General features: G+C 47.6%; 1 protein-coding gene across 1 annotated transcript in view; it reads right to left on the bottom strand.

The window, feature by feature from the left end:
* Positions 1–19,756, bottom strand: part of frem1b (Fras1 related extracellular matrix 1b) — a gene marked incomplete at its 3' end in the record, with an annotated part of 95,584 nt that extends 75,828 nt beyond the window's left edge. The window contains 7 exon segments of the mRNA XM_079559057.1: positions 4,038–4,169; positions 4,729–4,837; positions 4,925–5,018; positions 7,134–7,363; positions 16,106–16,287; positions 16,425–16,803; positions 19,516–19,756. Coding sequence (XP_079415183.1) covers positions 4,038–4,169; positions 4,729–4,837; positions 4,925–5,018; positions 7,134–7,363; positions 16,106–16,287; positions 16,425–16,803; positions 19,516–19,725 — 1,336 coding nt within the window. The 5' untranslated portion in view covers positions 19,726–19,756.
* Positions 19,757–23,631: the final 3,875 nt, after the last annotated feature.

Below are 23,631 nucleotides of genomic sequence, written 5' to 3'. Positions count from 1 at the left end.
CATCATCAGTGACATCATCTGCATACCCCACACTCTCCTCTCACATAGACCCTTTAACTGTGACATCATCAGTGACATCATCTGCATACCCCACACTCTCCACATAGACCCTTTAACTGTGACATCATCAGTGACATCATCTGCATACCCCACACTGTCCACATAGACCCTTTAACTGTGACATCATCAGTGACATCATCTGCAGACCCCACACTCTCCACATAGACCCTTTAACTGTGACATCATCAGTGACATCATCTGCATACCCCACACTCTCCACATAGACCCTTTAACTGTGACATCATCAGTGACATCATCTGCATACCCCACACTCTCCACTCACATAGACCCTTTAACTGTGACATCACCAGTGACATCATCTACATACCCCACACTCTCCACATAGACCCTTTAACTGTGACATCATCAGTGACATCATCTGCATACCCCACACTCTCCACATAGACCCTTTAACTGTGACATCACCAGTGACATCATCTGCATACCCCACACTCTCCACATAGACCCTTTAACTGTGACATCATCAGTGACATCATCTGCAGACCCCACACTCTCCACATAGACCCTTTAACTGTGACATCATCAGTGACATCATCTGCATACCCCACACTCTCCACATAGACCCTTTAACTGTGACATCACCAGTGACATCATCTGCATACCCCACACTCTCCACATAGACCCTTTAACTGTGACATCACCAGTGACATCATCTGCATACCCCACACTCTCCACATAGACCCTTTAACTGTGACATCACCAGTGACATCATCTGCATACCCCACACTCTCCACATAGACCCTTTAACTGTGACATCACCAGTGACATCATCTGCAGACCCCACACTCTCCACATAGACCCTTTAACTGTGACATCATCTGCATACCCCACACTCTCCACATAGACCCTTTAACTGTGACATCACCAGTGACATCATCTGCAGACCCCACACTCTCCACATAGACCCTTTAACTGTGACATCATCAGTGACATCATCTGCAGACCCCACACTCTCCACATAGACCCTTTAACTGTGACATCACCAGTGACATCATCTGCATACCCCACACTCTCCACATAGACCCTTTAACTGTGACATCATCAGTGACATCATCTGCAGACCCCACACTCTCCACATAGACCCTTTAACTGTGACATCACCAGTGACATCATCTGCATACCCCACACTCTCCACATAGACCCTTTAACTGTGACATCACCAGTGACATCATCTGCACACCCCACACTCTCCACATAGACCCTTTAACTGTGACATCATCAGTGACATCATCTGCAGACCCCACACTCTCCACATAGACCCTTTAACTGTGACATCATCAGTGACATCATCTGCACACCCCACACTCTCCACATAGACCCTTTAACTGTGACATCATCTGCATACCCCACACTCTCCACATAGACCCTTTAACTGTGACATCACCAGTGACATCATCTGCAGACCCCACACTCTCCACATAGACCCTTTAACTGTGACATCATCAGTGACATCATCTGCAGACCCCACACTCTCCACATAGACCCTTTAACTGTGACATCATCAGTGACATCATCTGCAGACCCCACACTCTCCACATAGACCCTTTAACTGTGACATCACCAGTGACATCATCTGCACACCCCACACTCTCCACATAGACCCTTTAACTGTGACATCATCAGTGACATCATCTGCAGACCCCACACTCTCCACATAGACCCTTTAACTGTGACATCACCAGTGACATCATCTGCAGACCCCACACTCTCCACATAGACCCTTTAACTGTGACATCATCAGTGACATCATCTGCAGACCCCACACTCTCCACATAGACCCTTTAACTGTGACATCATCTGCATACCCCACACTCTCCACATAGACCCTTTAACTGTGACATCATCAGTGACATCATCTGCATACCCCACACTCTCCACTCACATAGACCCTTTAACTGTGACATCACCAGTGACATCATCTGCATACCCCACACTCTCCACATAGACCCTTTAACTGTGACATCATCAGTGACATCATCTGCAAACCCCACACTCTCCACATAGACCCTTTAACTGTGACATCACCAAGTGACATCATCTGCAAACCCCACACTCTCCACATAGACCCTTTAACTGTGACATCATCAGTGACATCATCTGCATACCCCACACTCTCCACTCACATAGACCCTTTAACTGTGACATCATCAGTGACATCATCTGCAAACCCCACACTCTCCACATAGACCCTTTAACTGTGACATCACCAGTGACATCATCTGCAAACCCCACACTCTCCACATAGACCCTTTAACTGTGACATCATCAGTGACATCATCTGCATACCCCACACTCTCCACATAGACCCTTTAACTGTGACATCACCAGTGACATCATCTGCAAACCCCACACTCTCCACATAGACCCTTTAACTGTGACATCATCAGTGACATCATCTGCAAACCCCACACTCTCCACATAGACCCTTTAACTGTGACATCACCAGTGACATCATCTGCATACCCCACACTGTCCACATAGACCCTTTAACTGTGACATCATCTGCATACCCCACACTCTCCACATAGACCCTTTAACTGTGACATCACCAGTGACATCATCTGCAGACCCCACACTCTCCACATAGACCCTTTAACTGTGACATCACCAGTGACATCATCTGCAAACCCCACACTCTCCACATAGACCCTTTAACTGTGACATCACCAGTGACATCATCTGCATACCCCACACTGTCCACATAGACCCTTTAACTGTGACATCATCAGTCGTAGTAACCATAGTAACGGTCAGAGGCGGTCGTAGTAACGGTAGTAACGGTCAGAGGCGGTCGTAGTAACCATAGTAACGGTCAGAGGCGGTCGTAGTAACGGTAGTAACGGTCAGAGGAGGTCGTAGTAACGGTAGTAACGGTCAGAGGAGGTCGTAGTAACCATAGTAACGATCAGAGGCGGTCGTAGTAACCATAGTAACGGTCAGAGGAGGTCGTAGTAACCATAGTAACGGTCAGAGGCGGTCGTAGTAACGGTAGTAACGGTCAGAGGCGGTCGTAGTAACCATAGTAACGGTCAGAGGCGGTCGTAGTAACCATAGTAACGGTCAGAGGCGGTCGTAGTAACCATAGTAACGGTCAGAGGAGGTCGTAGTAACCATAGTAACGGTCAGAGGAGGTCGTAGTAACCATAGTAACGGTCAGAGGCGGTCGTAGTAACCATAGTAACGGTCAGAGGCGGTCGTAGTAACCATAGTAACGGTCAGAGGCGGTCGTAGTAACCGTAGTAACGGTCAGAGGCGGTCGTAGTAACGGTAGTAACGGTCAGAGGAGGTCGTAGTAACCATAGTAACGGTCAGAGGAGGTCGTAGTAACCATAGTAACGGTCAGAGGCGGTCGTAGTAACCATAGTAACGGTCAGAGGCGGTCGTAGTAACCGTAGTAACGGTCAGAGGCGGTCGTAGTAACGGTAGTAACGGTCAGAGGCGGTCGTAGTAACCATAGTAACAGTCAGAGGCGGTCGTAGTAACGGTAGTAACGGTCAGAGGCGGTCGTAGTAACCATAGTAACGGTCAGAGGCGGTCGTAGTAACCGTAGTAACGGTCAGAGGCGATCGTAGTAACGGTAGTAACGGTCAGAGGCGGTCGTAGTAACCATAGTAACAGTCAGAGGCGGTCGTAGTAACGGTAGTAACGGTCAGAGGCGGTCGTAGTAACCATAGTAACGGTCAGAGGCGGTCGTAGTAACCGTAGTAACGGTCAGAGGCGGTCGTAGTAAGCGTAGTAACGGTCAGAGGAGGTCGTAGTAACCGTAGTAACGGTCAGAGGCGGTCGTAGTAAGCGTAGTAACGGTCAGAGGAGGTCGTAGTAACCGTAGTAACGGTCAGAGGCGGTCGTAGTAAGCGTAGTAACGGTCAGAGGCGGTCGTAGTAAGCGTAGTAACGGTCAGAGGAGGTCGTAGTAACCGTAGTAACGGTAGTTGTCGTAGCTGAAGTCCTCGTTACCTCTGACGGTCAGCGTCCCGTGCTGAGGTCCGTCCACGGCCACCACGGACACCTGCTGGAGGTTATCTCTGTCCACGATCTGCAGCTGCTCCCACGAGATCGGCCTCGACTGACCCTCCAGCAGCACCAGGCCTGAGGAGATAAACCAGAGATAAACCAAAGCTCAACCTGAGGAGATAAACCAGAAGCGATAAACCAGAGATAAACCTGAGGAGATAAACCAGAGCTCAGGCCTGAGGAGATAAACCAGAGGAGATGAACCAGAGGAGATAAACCAGAGGAGATAAACCAGAGGAGATGAACCAGAGGAGATGAACCAGCAGCACCAGGCCTGAGGAGATACACCAGAGGAGATAAACCAGAGGAGATAAACCAGAGGAGATAAACCAGCAGCACCAGGCCTGAGGAGATACACCAGAGGAGATAAACCAGAGGAGATAAACCAGAGGAGATAAACCAGCAGCACCAGGCCTGAGGAGATACACCAGAGGAGATAAACCAGAGCTCAACCTGAGGAGATAAACCAGAGGAGATAAACCAGAGGAGATAAACCAGAGGAGATAAACCAGAGCTCAACCAGAGGAGATAAACCTGAGGAGATAAACCAGAGGAGATGAACCAGCAGCACCAGGCCTGAGGAGATAAACCAGAGGAGATGAACCTGAGGAGATGAACCAGAGCTGGTACTGACCCATGTTCCAGGAGACTCTGGGCGCGTTGGTCTCGGACGTCCTGATGGAGATGTGGACCACGATGGGAGCCGACGCCTGGAACGACCCGTCAAACACCTGGAACTCCACCTGAGACAGAGCGGCCAATCAGGAGCCGGGTCTCCTCACATACGCATGTCATCGCTCCTCTGTGATTGGCCGGTGTGTGTGTCGTACCTGGTCGTTGCTCCTCTGTGATTGGCCGGTGTGGGGGGGCTGGTAGGCGATCTTCATGAGGTTGAGGTCGTCCCAGGTGAAGGAGCTCACCTCTCTGTCAGAGTAATATTACAGTCAGTGTGATCTTGAAAACATCAGACGATCCAACATGGCGCCCGCTGAATCCTCCTCGCCGTGTGGCGTCAGGTGCGGCGTGAAGAGAGAGGAAAGCCCTGAGAGCGAGTGACTTCATCTACAGTAATGATCATGTGATAAATATTATCAATATGAGTCTGATCAGTTTGATTTAACCCTTTTAACTCCCACCTGAATGGATCCCATTTTCTCCAGTTTGGCTTTACCGTAATCTAAAAGCTGCTTGGGGAAAAAAGCACCAAAACAGCCACAAAAAATCAGAAGAAAACATGGATGTAAACGCAACCAAAATGTGAAAAAGATTCTACCAAAATGTGACAAAAAAATGACAAAAAAATGATTAAAAAATGACTTAAAAATTGACAAAAATTGACCCAAAACATGACAGAAAATGTGATGAAAAAAAAAAAAATAATGACCCAAAAAATGACAAAAAATGTGACAAAAAAATGACAAAAAATGACAAAAAATGACAAAAAATGATTAAAAAAATGACTAAAAAATGATTAAAAAAATGATTTAAAAAATGTCTAAAAAATGACAACAAATGACAAAAAAATGATTTAAAAAATGACAAAAAATGACCCAAAACATGGGTCATTTTTTGGGTCATTGTGACAAAAAATGACAAAAAATGACAAAAAATGACAAAAAATGACCAAAAAAATCAACAAAAAACTGACAAAAATTCAACAAAAATGTGACAAAAAAAAGAAAAGAAAATAATAAAAAAAACAAAAGGTGCCACAACACAGCAACAAGGCAAGGAAAACATCAGTTTTGTGGGTCTTAGCTTTCAAATGAGGTGCTACACAGGCCTATATAACAGCCAAAGAGGACAGAATGCGTTTGGTTTAGGCGGGAGGTAAGAGGTTAATATGGATCTGACGTGAATGCCTGAAGGGGGCGCCGTCCATCATTGAACAGCTCGAGCTAAAGGTCAGCGCTAACGTTAGCCACTTTCCACCTTTACATTTATGTTTAAGTGATTTATCAGCAAACTGGTGACGAGCGGGAAAATCAGGCCCGGGGGCCAAAACCAGCCCTCCATCATAGAACCTATGGCCCTCGAGATGACTTTGAAGAAAACTATTACACAAATCAGAAATTAAATCCATGTTGAAATACTCTAGAAATGTGAAAAATATAGTCAATTCCTTTAACCCCTTAACTCCAACCTGAACCGAGCACATTTTCTCCAGTTTGGCTTTACCCCAATCCAAAAGATTCTGGAAAAAAAGTGAGAAAATACTGTAGCAACAGAACTGAGACGAAAACAAAGGTAAAGATGTGACAAAAAAGTGAGAAAACTTTGACAAAAAATTGACCAAAAAATGACCCAAAAAATGACAGAAAATTGATTTAAAAAATGACCAAAAAAAGATTTAAAAAATGATTAATAAAATGACAAAAAATGACAGAAAATGTGACAAAAAATGACAAAAAATGACAAAAAATGACACAAAAAAGACAAAAAATTGATTAAAGAAATGACAAAAAAGTTACAAAATGAGTTGAAAAACCCCCCCCAAAAAAGATGGAAAAAAATCAGATGACGTGAAGAAAAAGATCCATTTACATGAGTTTTAGGTCTTAGCTTTCAAATGAGGTGTTACACTGGCCTACAGGATTTGGGTAAAGCTGAACTGGAGAAAATGCTCTCGGTTCAGGCGGGAGTTAAGAGGTTAAAGCAGTACTATGAAACTCTTGTGGCGCTAGCCCGCCGTTAGCTTAGCCCGTTAGCCTGCTAGCTTCTTCTCCGTGATTCATTAGTAAGTTGTAAATTGTGGTTTTCTGTCCAGAGACACCAGGGGGCGCTGAAACCCCCCCAGTCATCCCTTTAACACCTGTATCCCCCCCAGAGACACCAGGGGGCGCTGAAACCCCCCCAGTCATCCCTTTAACACCTGTATCCCCCCCAGAGACACCAGGGGGCGCTGAAACCCCCCCAGTCATCCCTTTAACACCTGTATCCCCCCCAGAGACACCAGGGGGCGCTGAAACCCCCCAGTCATCCCTTTAACACCTGTATCCCCCCCAGAGGCACCAGGGGAAGGACCACACTGACTCTGACCTGGTGTGGTCGTCCAGGTGCGTCAGGTATCCTCCTGCGGGGGGCGCCGTGACGTTGAACACCAGACGGTCCCGCGGCGTCTCGGCGTCCTCTGCGTCCAGTGTCGCCACGGTGACCGGCGTCAACACGAACTGGTCCACTTCCAAGATGGAGGACGCCATGAAGGAGGCTCTGGGCGGCTGGTCCGGGAGCGCCGCGGCGACTCGCACCGGCAACCACAGGGACTCCGCCTGGAAACCAAAACATGTGCAATAGCAACATACACACAGGGACTCCGCCTGGAAACCAAAACATGTGCAATAGCAACATACACACAGGGACTCCGCCTGGAAACCAAAACATGTGCAATAGCAACGTACACACAGGGACTCCGCCTGGAAACCAAAACATGTGCAATAGCAACATACACACAGGGACTCCGCCTGGAAACCAAAACATGTGCAATAGCAACATACACACAGGGACTCCGCCTGGAAACCAAAACATGTACAATAGCAACATACACACAGGGACTCCGCCTGGAAACCAAAACATGTGCAATAGCAACATACACACAGGGACTCCGCCTGGAAACCAAAACATGTGCAATAGCAACATACACACAGGGACTCCGCCTGGAAACCAAAACATGTACAATAGCAACATACACACGGGGACTCCGCCTGGAAACCAAAACATGTACAATAGTAACATACACACGGGGACTCCGCCTGGAAACCAAAACATGTACAATAGTAATATACACACAGGGACTCCGCCTGGAAAACAAAACATGTACAATAGAGCAACATACACACGGGGACTCCGCCTGGAAACCAAAACATGTACAATAGTAACATACACACAGGGACTCCGCCTGGAAACCAAAACATGTACAATAGCAACGTACACACAGGGACTCCGCCTGGAAACCAAAACATGTACAATAGCAACATACACACAGGGACTCCGCCTGGAAAACAAAATATGTACAATAGTAACATACACACAGGGACTCCGCCTGGAAAACAAAACATGTACAATAGCAACGTACACACAGGGACTCCGCCTGGAAACCAAAACATGTACAATAGCAACATACACACAGGGACTCCGCCTGGAAACCAAAACATGTACAATAGCAACATACACACAGGGACTCCGCCTGGAAAACAAAACATGTACAATAGCAACATACACACAGGGACTCCGCCTGGAAACCAAAACATGTACAATAGCAACGTACACACAGGGACTCCGCCTGGAAAACAAAATATGTACAATAGCAACGTACACACAGGGACTCCGCCTGGAAACCAAAACATGTACAATAGCAACATACACACAGGGACTCCGCCTGGAAACCAAAACATGTACAATAGTAACGTACACACAGGGACTCCGCCTGGAAACCAAAACAGGTACAATAGAGCAACATACACACAGGGACTCCGCCTGGAAACCAAAACATGTACAATAGCAACATACACACGGGGACTCCGCCTGGAAACCAAAACATGTACAATAGCAACGTACACACAGGGACTCCGCCTGGAAAACAAAATATGTACAATAGCAACGTACACACAGGGACTCCGCCTGGAAACCAAAACATGTACAATAGCAACATACACACAGGGACTCCGCCTGGAAAACAAAACATGTACAATAGCAACATACACACAGGGACTCCGCCTGGAAACCAAAACATGTACAATAGCAACGTACACACAGGGACTCCGCCTGGAAACCAAAACATGTACAATAGCAACATACACACAGGGACTCTGCCTGGAAACTAAAACATGTACAATAGCAACGTACACACAGGGACTCTGCCTGGAAACCAAAACATGTACAATAGCAACATACACACAGGGACTCCGCCTGGAAACTAAAACATGTACAATAGTAACGTACACACAGGGACTCCGCCTGGAAACCAAAACATGTACAATAGCAACATACACACAGGGACTCTGCCTGGAAACCAAAACATGTACAATAGCAACATACACACAGGGACTCCGCCTGGAAACCAAAACATGTACAATAGCAACGTACACACAGGGACTCTGCCTGGAAACCAAAACATGTACAATAGCAACATACACACAGGGACTCCGCCTGGAAACCAAAACATGTACAATAGCAACATACACACAGGGACTCCGCCTGGAAACCAAAACATGTACAATAGTAATATACACACAGGGACTCCGCCTGGAAAACAAAACATGTACAATAGTAACATACACACAGGGACTCCGCCTGGAAACCAAAACATGTACAATAGCAACATACACACAGGGACTCTGCCTGGAAACCAAAACATGTACAATAGTAACATACACACAGGGACTCCGCCTGGAAACCAAAACATGTACAATAGTAACGTACACACAGGGACTCCGCCTGGAAACCAAAACATGTACAATAGTAACATACACACAGGGACTCCGCCTGGAAACCAAAACATGTACAATAGCAACATACACACAGGGACTCTGCCTGGAAACCAAAACATGTACAATAGTAACATACACACAGGGACTCCGCCTGGAAACCAAAACATGTACAATAGTAATATACACACTGGGACTCCGCCTGGAAACCAAAACATGTACAATAGTAACATACACACAGGGACTCCGCCTGGAAACCAAAACATGTACAATAGTAACATACACACGGGGACTCCGCCTGGAAACCAAAACATGTACAATAGTAATATACACACGGGGACTCCGCCTGGAAACCAAAACATGTACAATAGTAATATACACACTGGGACTCCGCCTGGAAACCAAAACATGTACAATAGTAACATACACACAGGGACTCCACCTGGAAACCAAAACATGTACAATAGCAACATACACACAGGGACTCCGCCTGGAAACCAAAACATGTACAATAGCAACATACACACAGGGACTCTGCCTGGAAACCAAAACATGTACAATAGCAACATACACAGGGGGACTCCGCCTGGAAACCAAAACATGTACAATAGTAACGTACACACGGGGACTCCGCCTGGAAACCAAAACATGTACAATAGTAACGTACACACAGGGACTCCGCCTGGAAACCAAAACATGTACAATAGCAACATACACACAGGGACTCCGCCTGGAAACCAAAACATGTACAATAGCAACGTACACACAGGGACTCCGCCTGGAAACCAAAACATGTACAATAGCAACATACACACAGGGACTCTGCCTGGAAACCAAAACATGTACAATAGCAACATACACACAGGGACTCCGCCTGGAAACCAAAACATGTACAATAGCAACATACACACAGGGACTCTGCCTGGAAACCAAAACATGTACAATAGTAACGTACACACAGGGACTCCGCCTGGAAAACAAAACATGTACAATAGCAACGTACACACAGGGACTCCGCCTGGAAACCAAAACATGTACAATAGCAACATACACACAGGGACTCTGCCTGGAAACCAAAACATGTACAATAGTAACGTACACACAGGGACTCCGCCTGGAAAACAAAACATGTACAATAGTAACGTACACACAGGGACTCTGCCTGGAAACCAAAACATGTACAATAGCAACATACACACAGGGACTCCGCCTGGAAACTAAAACATGTACAATAGTAACGTACACACAGGGACTCCGCCTGGAAACCAAAACATGTACAATAGCAACGTACACACAGGGACTCTGCCTGGAAACCAAAACATGTACAATAGCAACATACACACAGGGACTCCGCCTGGAAACTAAAACATGTACAATAGTAACGTACACACAGGGACTCCGCCTGGAAACCAAAACATGTACAATAGCAACATACACACAGGGACTCTGCCTGGAAACCAAAACATGTACAATAGCAACGTACACACAGGGACTCCGCCTGGAAACCAAAACATGTACAATAGCAACGTACACACAGGGACTCCGCCTGGAAAACAAAACATGTACAATAGCAACATACACACGGGGACTCCGCCTGGAAACCAAAACATGTACAATAGCAACATACACACGGGGACTCTGCCTGGAAACCAAAACATGTACAATAGCAACGTACACACAGGGACTCCGCCTGGACATTGTTAAAGGAGGGGGATATATTGATATAAAAGTAAAATGATTCACTATCGTACCTGCTTTTAATGTTTGTTTTCACATCTTCTCATGGACTTCTTTCTGGGACCTGAACCTTAATATTTTAAACTCCGATCTTTCCCCATCACACTCACTTTCCCCACATGTTTTCCATGTTTCTTGACATATATATGACATATATATATGACAGATAAACTTGCCCATCTCTAAATAAAACGTCTTCCTTTTAGACGAAAACATACTCAGTAAAACATGTATTTATGTCCGTTTCCTGCAGCAGAAGTTCCACATTGTTCTTGTTAGTTCTTGTTCCACAGTTTTGAAACCTGTGAACTCCAAATAAAACCTCCGTCTTGGCAAAACCTCGGTGAACATCCTGGCACCGGCGTCTCTGCGTCTGTTTGTGACACGTCGCCGCCGTTAGCCTCGTTAGCGTTGTTTGTTCGTTCGCGCTGGAGCTCGTTAGCCGCGTGTTAGCCGCGTGTTAGCTCGGTGTTAGCGGCGCGGAAAGGTGTGATTTTGGCTGGAGTTCAGGCCAGTTGTGAAGGAAGTGCAGACGCAGGAGGAAGCGAATAAAGAGGATAATGAGACGGAGCCCAACGTGTGAGCGACGAGACGAGACGAGACGAGAGCTCAGATACTTTTATAGAAGCACAGAGTTCGGTCAGAGAACATCACAGTCACCGCAGATCATTGCAGAGGAACAAGGAGTGAAGCAGGTGAACTGGGACACTTTTGGGAAACATTCTAATATATTTATGCAGTTTGGCATTACCCAAATCTGAAAAAAGAACACTGAGAGCAACAAAAAGGGGGGTTACTGTGCCTTATATGTATCTGAGTCATTTTGTGTATCAGATTGTAGCTTCTTGTCATCATGAACCTTAAAGTGAACTTCCTTTTCTCTCTGACTGTTCAGGAAAAGCACGGGCGAAGGTTTGGAGACACTTTCCTCTCCCAAACCTAAAGAGCCACATCTGAGTCAAGATCACACGATGTGAAGATCTCCACGTGAAGATGGTGGGGACAACTTGGCCATCTTGAAATATTGGTGGAGACTTGTCCCCATTGTCCCCACGCAAACCTACGCCCATGCAGAAAAGTCTCACCTCACGTCTAATCCAATCAAAGCTACGCTTCTCCTGCTCCGTGATTATCACACATCATACAAACTGTCCTGCCGACGCTCCAGGTTTGAAGGCGGGATTATTTCATAAACACTTCCTGGTTCTCACCTGGCTCCGCCTCTTGGTGCCGCATGGTTTAGGTGATTATTTTATAAGCACTTCCTGGTTCTGACCTGGCTCCGCCTCCTGGTGCCGCATCGTTTACTTGATTATTTTATAAGCACTTCCTGGTTCTGACCTGGCTCCGCCTCTTGGTGCCGTGTGGTTTAGGTGATTATTTTATAAACACTCCCTGGTTCTCACCTGGCTCCGCCTCCTGGTGCCGCGTCGTTTACTTGATTATTTTATAAGCACTTCCTGGTTCTGACCTGGCTCCGCCTCCTGGTGCCGCGTCGTTTAGGTGATTATTTTATAAGCACTTCCTGGTTCTGACCTGACTCCGCCTCCTGGTGCCGCGTTGTTTAGGTGATTATTTTATAAGCACTTCCTGGTTCTGACCTGGCTCCGCCTCCTGGTGCCGCGTCGTTTAGGTGATTATTTTATAAGCACTTCCTGGTTCTGACCTGACTCCGCCTCCTGGTGCCGCGTTGTTTAGGTGATTATTTTATAAACACTTCCTGGTTCTCACCTGGCTCCGCCTCTTGGTGCCGCGTCGTTTAGGTGATTATTTTATAAACACTTCCTGGTTCTGACCTGGCTCCGCCTCTTGGTGCCGCGTTGTTTAGGTGATTATTTTATAAACACTTCCTGGTTCTCACCTGGCTCCGCCTCCTGGTGCCGCGTCGTTTAGGTGATTATTTTATAAGCACTTCCTGGTTCTCACCTGGCTCCGCCTCCTGGTGCCGCGTCGTTTACTTGATTATTTTATAAGCACTTCCTGGTTCTGACCTGACTCCGCCTCCTGGTGCCGCGTCGTTTAGGTGATTATTTTATAAGCACTTCCTGGTTCTGACCTGACTCCGCCTCCTGGTGCCGCGTTGTTTAGGTGATTATTTTATAAGCACTTCCTGGTTCTGACCTGGCTCCGCCTCCTGGTGCCGCGTCGTTTAGGTGATTATTTTATAAACACTTCCTGGTTCTGACCTGGCTCCGCCTCTTGGTGCCTTGTTGTTTAGGTGATTATTTTATAAACACTTCCTGGTTCTGACCTGGCTCCGCCTCCTGGTGCCGCGTTGTTTAGGTGATTATTTTATAAACACTTCCTGGTTCTGACCTGGCTCCGCCTCCTGGTGCCGCGTTGTTTAGGTGATTATTTTATAAACACTTCCTGGTTCTCACCTGGCTCCGCCTCCTGATGCCGCGTCGTTTAGGTGATTATTTTATAAACACTTCCTGGTTCTCACCTGGCTCCGCCTCCTGGTGCCGCGTGGTTTAGGTGATTATTTTATAAACACTTCCTGGTTCTCACCTGGCTCCGCCTCCTGATGCCGCGTCGTTTAGGTGATTATTTTATAAACACTTCCTGGTTCTGACCTGGCTCCGCCTCCTGGTGCCGCGTGGTTTAGGTGATTATTTTATAAGCACTTCCTGGTTCTGACCTGGCTCCGCCTCCTGGTGCCGCGTCGTTTAGGTGATTATTTTATAAGCACTCCCTGGTTCTGACCTGGCTCCGCCTCCTGGTGCCGCGTGGTTTAGGTGATTATTTTATAAACACTTCCTGGTTCTGACCTGGCTCCGCCTCCTGATGCCGCGTCGTTTAGGTGATTATTTTATAAGCACTCCCTGGTTCTGACCTGGCTCCGCCTCCTGGTGCCGCGTGGTTTAGGTGATTATTTTATAAGCACTTCCTGGTTCTCACCTGGCTCCGCCTCCTGGTGCCGCGTCGTTTACTTGATTATTTTATAAGCACTTCCTGGTTCTGACCTGACTCCGCCTCCTGGTGCCGCGTCGTTTAGGTGATTATTTTATAAGCACTTCCTGGTTCTGACCTGACTCCGCCTCCTGGTGCCGCGTTGTTTAGGTGATTTTTTTATAAGCACTTCCTGGTTCTGACCTGGCTCCGCCTCCTGGTGCCGCGTCGTTTAGGTGATTATTTTATAAACACTTCCTGGTTCTGACCTGGCTCCGCCTCTTGGTGCCTTGTTGTTTAGGTGATTATTTTATAAACACTTCCTGGTTCTGACCTGGCTCCGCCTCCTGGTGCCGCGTTGTTTAGGTGATTATTTTATAAACACTTCCTGGTTCTGACCTGGCTCCGCCTCCTGGTGCCGCGTTGTTTAGGTGATTATTTTATAAACACTTCCTGGTTCTCACCTGGCTCCGCCTCCTGATGCCGCGTCGTTTAGGTGATTATTTTATAAACACTTCCTGGTTCTCACCTGGCTCCGCCTCCTGGTGCCGCGTGGTTTAGGTGATTATTTTATAAACACTTCCTGGTTCTCACCTGGCTCCGCCTCCTGATGCCGCGTCGTTTAGGTGATTATTTTATAAACACTTCCTGGTTCTGACCTGGCTCCGCCTCCTGGTGCCGAATCGTTTAGGTGATTATTTTATAAACACTTCCTGGTTCTGACCTGGCTCCGCCTCCTGGTGCCGCATCGTTTAAGTGATTATTTTATAAACACTTCCTGTTTCTGACCTGGCTCCGCCTCCTGATGCCGCGTCGTTTAGGTGATTATTTTATAAGCACTTCCTGTTTCTGACCTGGCTCCGCCTCCTGGTGCCGCGTGGTTTAGGTGATTATTTTATAAACACTTCCTGGTTCTGACCTGGCTCCGCCTCCTGGTGCCGCGTCGTTTAGGTGATTATTTTATAAACACTTCTTGTTTCTGACCTGGCTCCGCCTCTTGGTGCCGCGTGGTTCAGGTGATTATTTTATAAACACTTCCTGGTTCTGACCTGGCTCCGCCTCCTGGTGCCGCGTGGTTTAGGTGATTATTGTATAAACACTTCCTGGTTCTGACCTGGCTCCGCCTCCTGGTGCCACATCGTTTACTTGATTATTTTATAAACACTTCCTGGTTCTGACCTGGCTCCGCCTCCTGGTGCCGCGTTGTTTAGGTGATTATTTTATAAGCACTTCCTGGTTCTGACCTGGCTCCGCCTCCTGGTGCCACATCGTTTACTTGATTATTTTATAAGCACTTCCTGGTTCTGACCTGGCTCCGCCTCCTGGTGCCGCGTCGTTTAGGTGATTATTTTATAAGCACTTTGTGGTTCTGACCTGACTCCGCCTCCTGGTGCCGTGTCGTTTAGGTGATTATTTTATAAGCACTTTGTGGTTCTGACCTGGCTCCGCCTCCTGGTGCCGCACCGTTTAGGTGATTATTTTATAACCACTTCCTGGTTCTCACCTGACTCCGCCTCCTGGTGCCACGTTGTTTAGGTGATTATTTTATAAACACTTCCTGGTTCTGACCTGGCTCCGCCTCCTGGTGCCGCGTAGTTTAGGTGATTATTTTATAAGCACTTCCTGGTTCTGACCTGGCTCCGCCTCTTGGTGCCGCATCGTTTAGGTGATTATTTTATAAACACTTCCTGGTTCTCACCTGGCTACGCCTCCTGGTGCCGCGTAGTTTAGGTGATTATTTTATAAACACTTCCTGGTTCTGACCTGACTCCGCCTCCTGGTGCCGCGTCGTTTAGGTGATTATTTTATAAACACTTCCTGGTTCTGACCTGGCTCCGCCTCCTGGTGCCGCGTCGTTTAGGTGATTATTTTATAAACACTTCCTGGTTCTGACCTGGCTCCGCCTCCTGGTGCCGTGTGGATTAGGTGATTATTTTATAAGCACTTCCTGGTTCTCACCTGGCTCCGCCTCCTGGTGCCGCGCTCCCTCAGCTCCACGCTCAGAGGGATGTAGTCTGTAGGGGGCGACGGCGGGCTCAGGTGCTGGTACCTCAGTCCAGACCTGAGGAAGTCCTCACAGCTGGACTTCAGGAAGACCACGGGCCGAGTCCGGTCCAGACACGGACTGTTCCCAGAGCAGTCTGTAAGAGACACAGACCAGGAATCGTTTGAAGATTTTAACTTCTGCTGGAGACACATCGTAAAGTGTTACTTCCTGGATAAATCTCCAGCTCAAACAAAATGTCACAGAATAAACATCGTAAAGAGCGGTTCGTACCTGTCTGGTCGGTGCCGTTGTTGGGGGCGTTGTCGACGGCGACCAGCTGACCCGCCGTGGGGACCTGGACCTGCAGTAACCTGACGGAGCAGCTCTGGTCCGGGGGCGCGTGGATCTGCAGCACTGAGGCGTCGATGGCGTTGGACAAACCCAGAAACACCGGCACTAAAAGAGGAGTAAAGGAGACGAGCGGAGACAGCGGCTCCACCACGAGGACCGGCAGGACCACGGTCTGGACCACGGTCTGGACCACGGTCTGGACCACGGTCTGGGACGAGCTGAAGCTGTAGACACGGATCAGCACCGAGTCCTCCTGCAGCAGAGGGCTCCCACTGTGTTCATACACCACCTCGTCCTCCAGGAAACTGCAGTCAAACATCTGGAACACAAGGAAACTGCAGTCAAACATCTGGAACACAAGGAAACTGCAGTCAAACACCTGGAACACAAGGGAAACTGCAGTCAAACATCTGGAACACAAGGAAACTGCAGTCAAACATCTGGAACACAAGGGAAACTGCAGTCAAACATCTGGAACACAAGGGAAACTGCAGTCAAACATCTGGAACACAAGGAAACTGCAGTCAAACATCTGGAACACAAGGGAAACTGCAGTCAAACATCTGGAACACAAGGAAACTGCAGTCAAACATCTGGAACACAAGGGAAACTGCAGTCAAACATCTGGAACACAAGGAAACTGCAGTCAAACATCTGGAACACAAGGGAAACTGCAGTCAAACATCTGGAACACAAGGAAACTGCAGTCAAACATCTGGAACACAAGGTAACTGCAGTCAAACATCTGGAACACAAGGAAACTGCAGTCAAACATCTGGAACACAAGGAAACTGCAGTCAAACATCTGGAACACAAGGAAACTGCAGTCAAACATCTGGAACACAAGGAAACTGCAGTCAAACATCTGGAACACAAGGGAAACTGCAGTCAAACATCTGGAACACAAGGGAAACTGCAGTCAAACATCTGGAACACAAGGGAAACTGCAGTCAAACATCTGGAACACAAGGAAACTGCAGTCACTGTATGTTAAGTAAGGACTAAACACCTGGGAGCCGCACTAGCCGGTTCTAACGCCCGACACAGTGTTGTTCCTCCTGCATTATAACGTCTAACGCGGCTCCTCGTTGTTTAATCCGCTTATACCAGGGTCCCACAAACCTAACATTTATAATAAATGTGTTTTTCATTGACTAAACTCACTAAATCTGCCAGACTACGGGACTATTTTGTGTGGGTTATTAGCCGGTCACTGAAGGCTGGTCTCAGAGCGAGTCATTCTCCGCAGCTATTACGAGGATCTCAGTCAGGCTCAACGACACAACATCAGCACAGAATCACAACACAACAGGACTAACCCGGAAACACTTTTCCCTGGAAGGAAACACCGATATGCGGCACTCGTGGGCAGGAGTTATTTACCTTTTACAAGGTTTAACCTGAAGCTAAAGCTAGCTAGCTCAACCAGCTCAACTGTTTATGGAAACAGCTGCGGTGGAGTCGCTCACACCTGGGCCCCCCCAACTCAAACTTTTCTTTTATGTTTGACTTTACTAATCCAGACAAATATGCTTCAATGCAGGATCATTTTATGTACGCCTGAAAATGATGAATAGCCTTAACCGTTTCCAATAGAAATGTAAAGCTCATATGTTATTAAGTAAGGGATAATGTATAGAACGCTGGTCATTATCGGGAAAATAAGCACCGACAGGGCGAACCGGACCCCGACGCGAAGCGGAGGGGTCTTGTTTCGCCCTGAAGGTGCTTATTTTCCCGATAATGACCAGCGTTCTATACATTATCCCGCTTATTATACGGCCATTTGCCAACTGAACACACAACATAAACTTCGTACGCTTTTATGAAGGTCGAAAGGTTTATTTAATGACTTCCGCGACAAATAGTTCCCAAAAGTTTGCGCGTTGCTAGGCAACGTTTTGCTAGGCTAGAAGCAGCAAGGCTAGTAGCTAGCCTAGCTACTTAGTTGAAGGCGCAGTTGGAGTGGAGGAATGGTGGTGAATCTCTAGGTAAGTTGAAAGTCAGACTCACGCTAACTTCACGAGCGATTCCCCGACTTCTCTCGCAGTGACGGGAACAGATAGTGTCCGCTATCCATGCCGCTACTACGTACGCGCGGAGTGATATGAAAGCACGAACTCCGTTGCCATTGGCAGCGGTCATTATTTTTCTCAGAGGTCCTTTATCAGAAAATAATGACCGGTAGAACGTTGGGAAATCCCATTCAAATCAACGGAGCTTCTACTTACGTTGTGAAGAGCCGTATAATAACAGTAGCTAACCTAGCTGCTCACTCTCCTCTACAAACATTTAGCAAACACTAAATCCATCTCATACGTTCCTGTCAGTCACTAATTACGCCTTTATCTGATTCAGCTGTGTCAGGCGTAGCTATGGCGACACCACAGCGGAGTGACATCCCAGTGATTTAACTACCGGACTACGTGTGCGGTTATACCAAAATAATGCACCAGCCAATCAGAATCCAGTATTCACCCAGACCATGGTGTAATTTAACTTGTCAGACGACTCCCATGACCCCTGAGGGACAGATCTGAACATCTGCTTGAGATGTTTGTCCAGGTGGATCAGAGTCAATCATCTGAGAGGCAGTGGTGGAGTCACGAGCAGAGGCCGAGCTGAGGAGCATCGGTGATTAGACCTGGACGTTATCAGCGTGAAGGTGGAACCATGTGAAGGGAGAACAGGTCCGGGCCGAGGATGGATTCCTGTGGAACCCCAGAGAATCCAAAAGGACTCTGACATCGCAGGTGAATCATCATTCAGCTGAGTTTTCTCATCCATGATATTCCACATGGAAAACTGGGACAGAAATAAGAATTTGTGATGTTTTTATTCCTCCTAAAGCACGATTTCTCCTCTGCAGCTTTACCCAAATCTAAAAACTGGCCTTAAAGCCTACGTCAGTTTAATGCCTCATTTGAAAGCTAAGATCTAAGATGATTCCTCTCACTTTTTCATCGTATTTTTCACATTTTAGTTGCGATTTTTTTGCGATATTTATGTATTGATTTACTGTGTTTCTAACCTGCGGCGTGACTCCGCCCACCCGCAGCGTGATTGGCTCGTTGAGGACGACCTCGGCCTTGCAGTCGGCGCCCGGGGCGGCGCGGATGTTCAGGTGCTGAGGAGTGACGAAGGCGGAGCGGCCCCTGGTCACCTGCAGGGGGCGCACGTCCACGAACGCGAGGCCGCCGCCCAGACACGCCCACAGACACGCCCACAGGAGAGCGGCCATGTTGGATCTGAGGGCGGTCAGAGCAGAGGAACCGGCGGCCATGTTGGATCTGAGGGCGGTCAGAGCAGAGGAACCGGCTCCATCAGGATCTGGAGGAGAAAGAAGTTTATGTTCTCAGTTCATGTTTGTATGCTGGGCCGTTTATCACAGAGAGGAATGTTCCAGATGTGATAAGTGACAAAACATCTGCTCCAGGAGCTTCAGCAGGAGCCAGAGCCTGCAGCTCAAACCAGGGCTAAACCAGGGCTAAACAAGGGCTAAACCAGGGCTAAACCAGGGCCAAACAAGGACTAAACAAGGGCTAAACCAGGGCTAAACAAGGGCTAAACAAGGGCTAAACCAGGGCTAAACAAGGGCTAAACCAGGTCTAAACAAGGTCTAAACCAAGATTAAACCAGGGCTAAACAAGGGCTAAACAAGGGCTAAACCAGGGCTAAACAAGGGCTAAACAAGGGCTAAACAAGGTCTAAACCAGGACTAAACAAGGTCTAAACAAGGGCTAAACAAGGGCTAAACCAGGGCTAAACCAGGGCTAAACAAGGTCTAAACCAGGGCTAAACAAGGTCTAAACCAGGGCTAAACCAGGGCTAAACCAGGGCTAAACCTGGGCTAAACAAGGTCTAAACCAGGGCTAAACCAGGACTAAACAAGGGCTAAACAAGGTGTAAACAAGGGCTAAACAAGGGCTAAACAAGGGCTAAACAAGGTCTAAACCAGGGCTAAACAAGGGCTAAACAAGGGCTAAACAAGGGCTAAACAAGGTCTAAACCAGGACTAAACAAGGGCTAAACAAGGGCTAAACAAGGGCTAAACAAGGTCTAAACAAGGTCTAAACCAGGGCTAAACCAGGTCAAAACAAGGTCTAAACAAGGGCTAAACAAGATCAAAACAAGGGCTAAACAAGGTCTAAACAAGGGCTAAACAAGATCAAAACAAGGGCTAAACCAGGGCTAAACAAGGTCTAAACCTGGACTAAACAAGGTCTAAACAAGGGCTAAACAAGGGCTAAACAAGGGCTAAACAAGGGCTAAACAAGGTCTAAACCAGGACTAAACAAGGTCTAAACAAGGGCTAAACAAGGGCTAAACAAGATCCTAGCAAGGGCTAAACAAGGGCTAAACAAGGGCTAAACAAGGGCTAAACAAGGTCTAAACCAGGACTAAACAAGGTCTAAACAAGGGCTAAACAAGGGCTAAACAAGATCCTAACAAGGGCTAAACAAGGGCTAAACAAGGGCTAAACAAGGGCTAAACAAGGTCTAAACAAGGGCTAAACAAGGGCTAAACAAGGGCTAAACAAGATCTAAACAAGGGCTAAACAAGGGCTAAACAAGGGCTAAACAAGGGCTAAACCAGGGCTAAACAAGGTCTAAACCAGGGCTAAACAACGTCTAAACCAGGGCTAAACAAGGGCTAAACAAGGTCTAAACAAGGGCTAAACCAGGACAAAACAAGGGCTAAACAAGGTCTAAACAAGGGCTAAACAAGGGCTAAACAAGGGCTAAACAAGGTCTAAACAAGGGCTAAACCAGGACAAAACAAGGGCTAAACAAGGTCTAAACAAGGGCTAAACCAGGTCTAAACAAGGGCTAAACCAGGGCTAAACAAGGTCTAAACCAGGGCTAAACAACGTCTAAACCAGGGCTAAACAAGGGCTAAACAAGGTCTAAACAAGGGCTAAACCAGGACAAAACAAGGGCTAAACAAGGTCTAAACAAGGGCTAAACAAGGGCTAAACAAGGGCTAAACAAGGGCTAAACAAGGACTAAAACAGGACTAAACATGGATTAAGCAAGGTCAACTATAGAACTAAACCTGCACTAAACTGGGACTACACTGGGACTGAAACAAGGCCACTTGATGATGGACGAAAACAGGCATAAACCAGGACAAAACTTGGACCAAATGTGGACTAAACATGGAACGAAACCAGGTCAACTATAAGAACTAAACCTGGACTAAACATGGAATAAAAGAGGAATAACCTATAGGACAAAACAAGGTCTACATTAGGTCTAAACCTGGACTAAACCTGGTCTAGCACATGTCAAAGGCAGAGTCAGAAGTTGTTGTAAACTTTGTAAAGACGCCTTAAAGCTCAGCCTGAGGCCGGGTTCCCTCAGATCTGGACTCTGGGTCAGACTGAGCTCTGGGTCTGACCAGACTGAGCTCTGGGTCAGACTGAGCTCTGGGTCTGGTCAGACTGAGCTCTGGGTCAGACTGAGCTCTGGGTCAGACTGAGCTCCGGGTCTGGTCAGACTGAGCTCTGGGTCAGACTGAGCTCCGGGTCTGGTCAGACTGAGCTCTGGGTCTGACTGAGCTCTGGGTCTGATCAGACTGAGCTCTGGGTCAGACTGAGCTCCGGGTCTGGTCAGACTGAGCTCTGGGTCAGACTGAGCTCCGGGTCTGGTCAGACTGAGCTCTGGGTCAGACTGAGCTCTGGGTCTGATCAGACTGAGCTCTGGGTCTGGTCAGACTGAGCTCTGGGTCCGACCAGACTGAGCTCTGGGTCAGACTGAGCTCTGGGTCTGACCAGACTGAGCTCTGGGTCTGGTCAGACCCAGAGCTCAGTCTGACCCAGAGCTCAGTCTGACCAGACTGAGCTCTGGGTCAGACTGAGCTCTGGGTCTGACCAGACTGAGCTCTGGGTCTGGTCAGACCCAGAGCTCAGTCTGACCCAGAGCTCAGTCTGACCAGACTGAGCTCTGGGTCTGGTCAGACTGAGCTCTGGGTCAGACCAGACTGAGCTCTTTGTTAGTTTCGTTAAAAAGTCTAAAAGCAGATTAAAAACGTGTCTTACCTTTGTCTCTCTCGCTGCTGCTGAGTTTCCCTGATCTGTTCTGCACGCGCTCAGAGGAGGAGGAATGTCCTGACAAACTTCACACACAGACCACAAGAAAGACCTCCCCCGAGTCTCTGCAGGAGAGAGGGGGGAGAGAGGGGAGTGAGAGGGGAGAGAGGGGAGAGAGGGGGGAGAGAGGGGGAGAAGGGAGAGAGAGAGGGGGAGAAGGGAGAGAGAGGGGGAGAAGGGAGAGAGAGGGGAGTGAGAGGGGAGAGAGAGGGGAGAGAGAGGGGGAGAAGGGAGAGAGAGGACAGGGAAGACGAGAGATGGGGAGAGAGGGGTGGACTCAAGAGCAGGATGGAGAAGAGGGGAGGAGGGAAGGACAGGATCAGTCTTAGGAGAATCAGGCTGCATCTGAAGAGTGTAAATAAACTTAAAGGAGCCGTATGTTTCCATTAAAGGGGGGGTATTATGCAAAATGGACTTTTTCAAGCTTTACATCATGTTATTCTGTCACTCCCTCATTAAAAACATGGCTGAAGTGTTGCCTTGGCACATTCACGTATTTCTGAGTAATCTGTAAAAACTCTGATGGCGGCCATTTTAGGGATAGGTTTGCCTGAGTCCTCCTAGGAACGCCCCCACCTCCAGGATACGCCTCCGACCTTTCGTCACCAGCCGAGTAACCAACCACTGGTCCTCAGCAGAACCCCCTCCCCACAGTGTCCAGCCCTAAGATGTAAACAGAGTCATCATGGAGGATTAGCTTCATGTGTTGTGAACCGGAGCCACAGCAGACTTTTACAAAGACACATCAGTGTTTCTGTTACCGAAACACCCAGGATTCAAACCGGTGACAAGAACACTTATTTCAGTGTCTGGTTCTGCGCTGGGCCTTGATGATGCACAGAGCCTCCGGAGAAAGCTAATGCTAAGCTAAACCTCGAGTCATCACGTGAAAACGAGAAATATGCACAAATAAAGTCAATAAAACCACCACACACATAAAGAACCGTTTAACAATGATCACACACGGAGCCAGGCTTGTTGATTTGGAAGTTTATTGCTCACATTTCATCTACAATGGGTCATAGATGAGTGGTTTTCTCCCGGAGCTAACAAGCT

Source organism: Gobius niger, assembly GCF_951799975.1.
Source record: "Gobius niger genome assembly, chromosome: 6".
Classification (NCBI taxonomy): Eukaryota; Metazoa; Chordata; class Actinopteri; order Gobiiformes; family Gobiidae; genus Gobius; species Gobius niger.
Note: the sequence above shows the minus strand (reverse complement) of the source record. Positions and strands in the feature narration are given on the sequence as shown.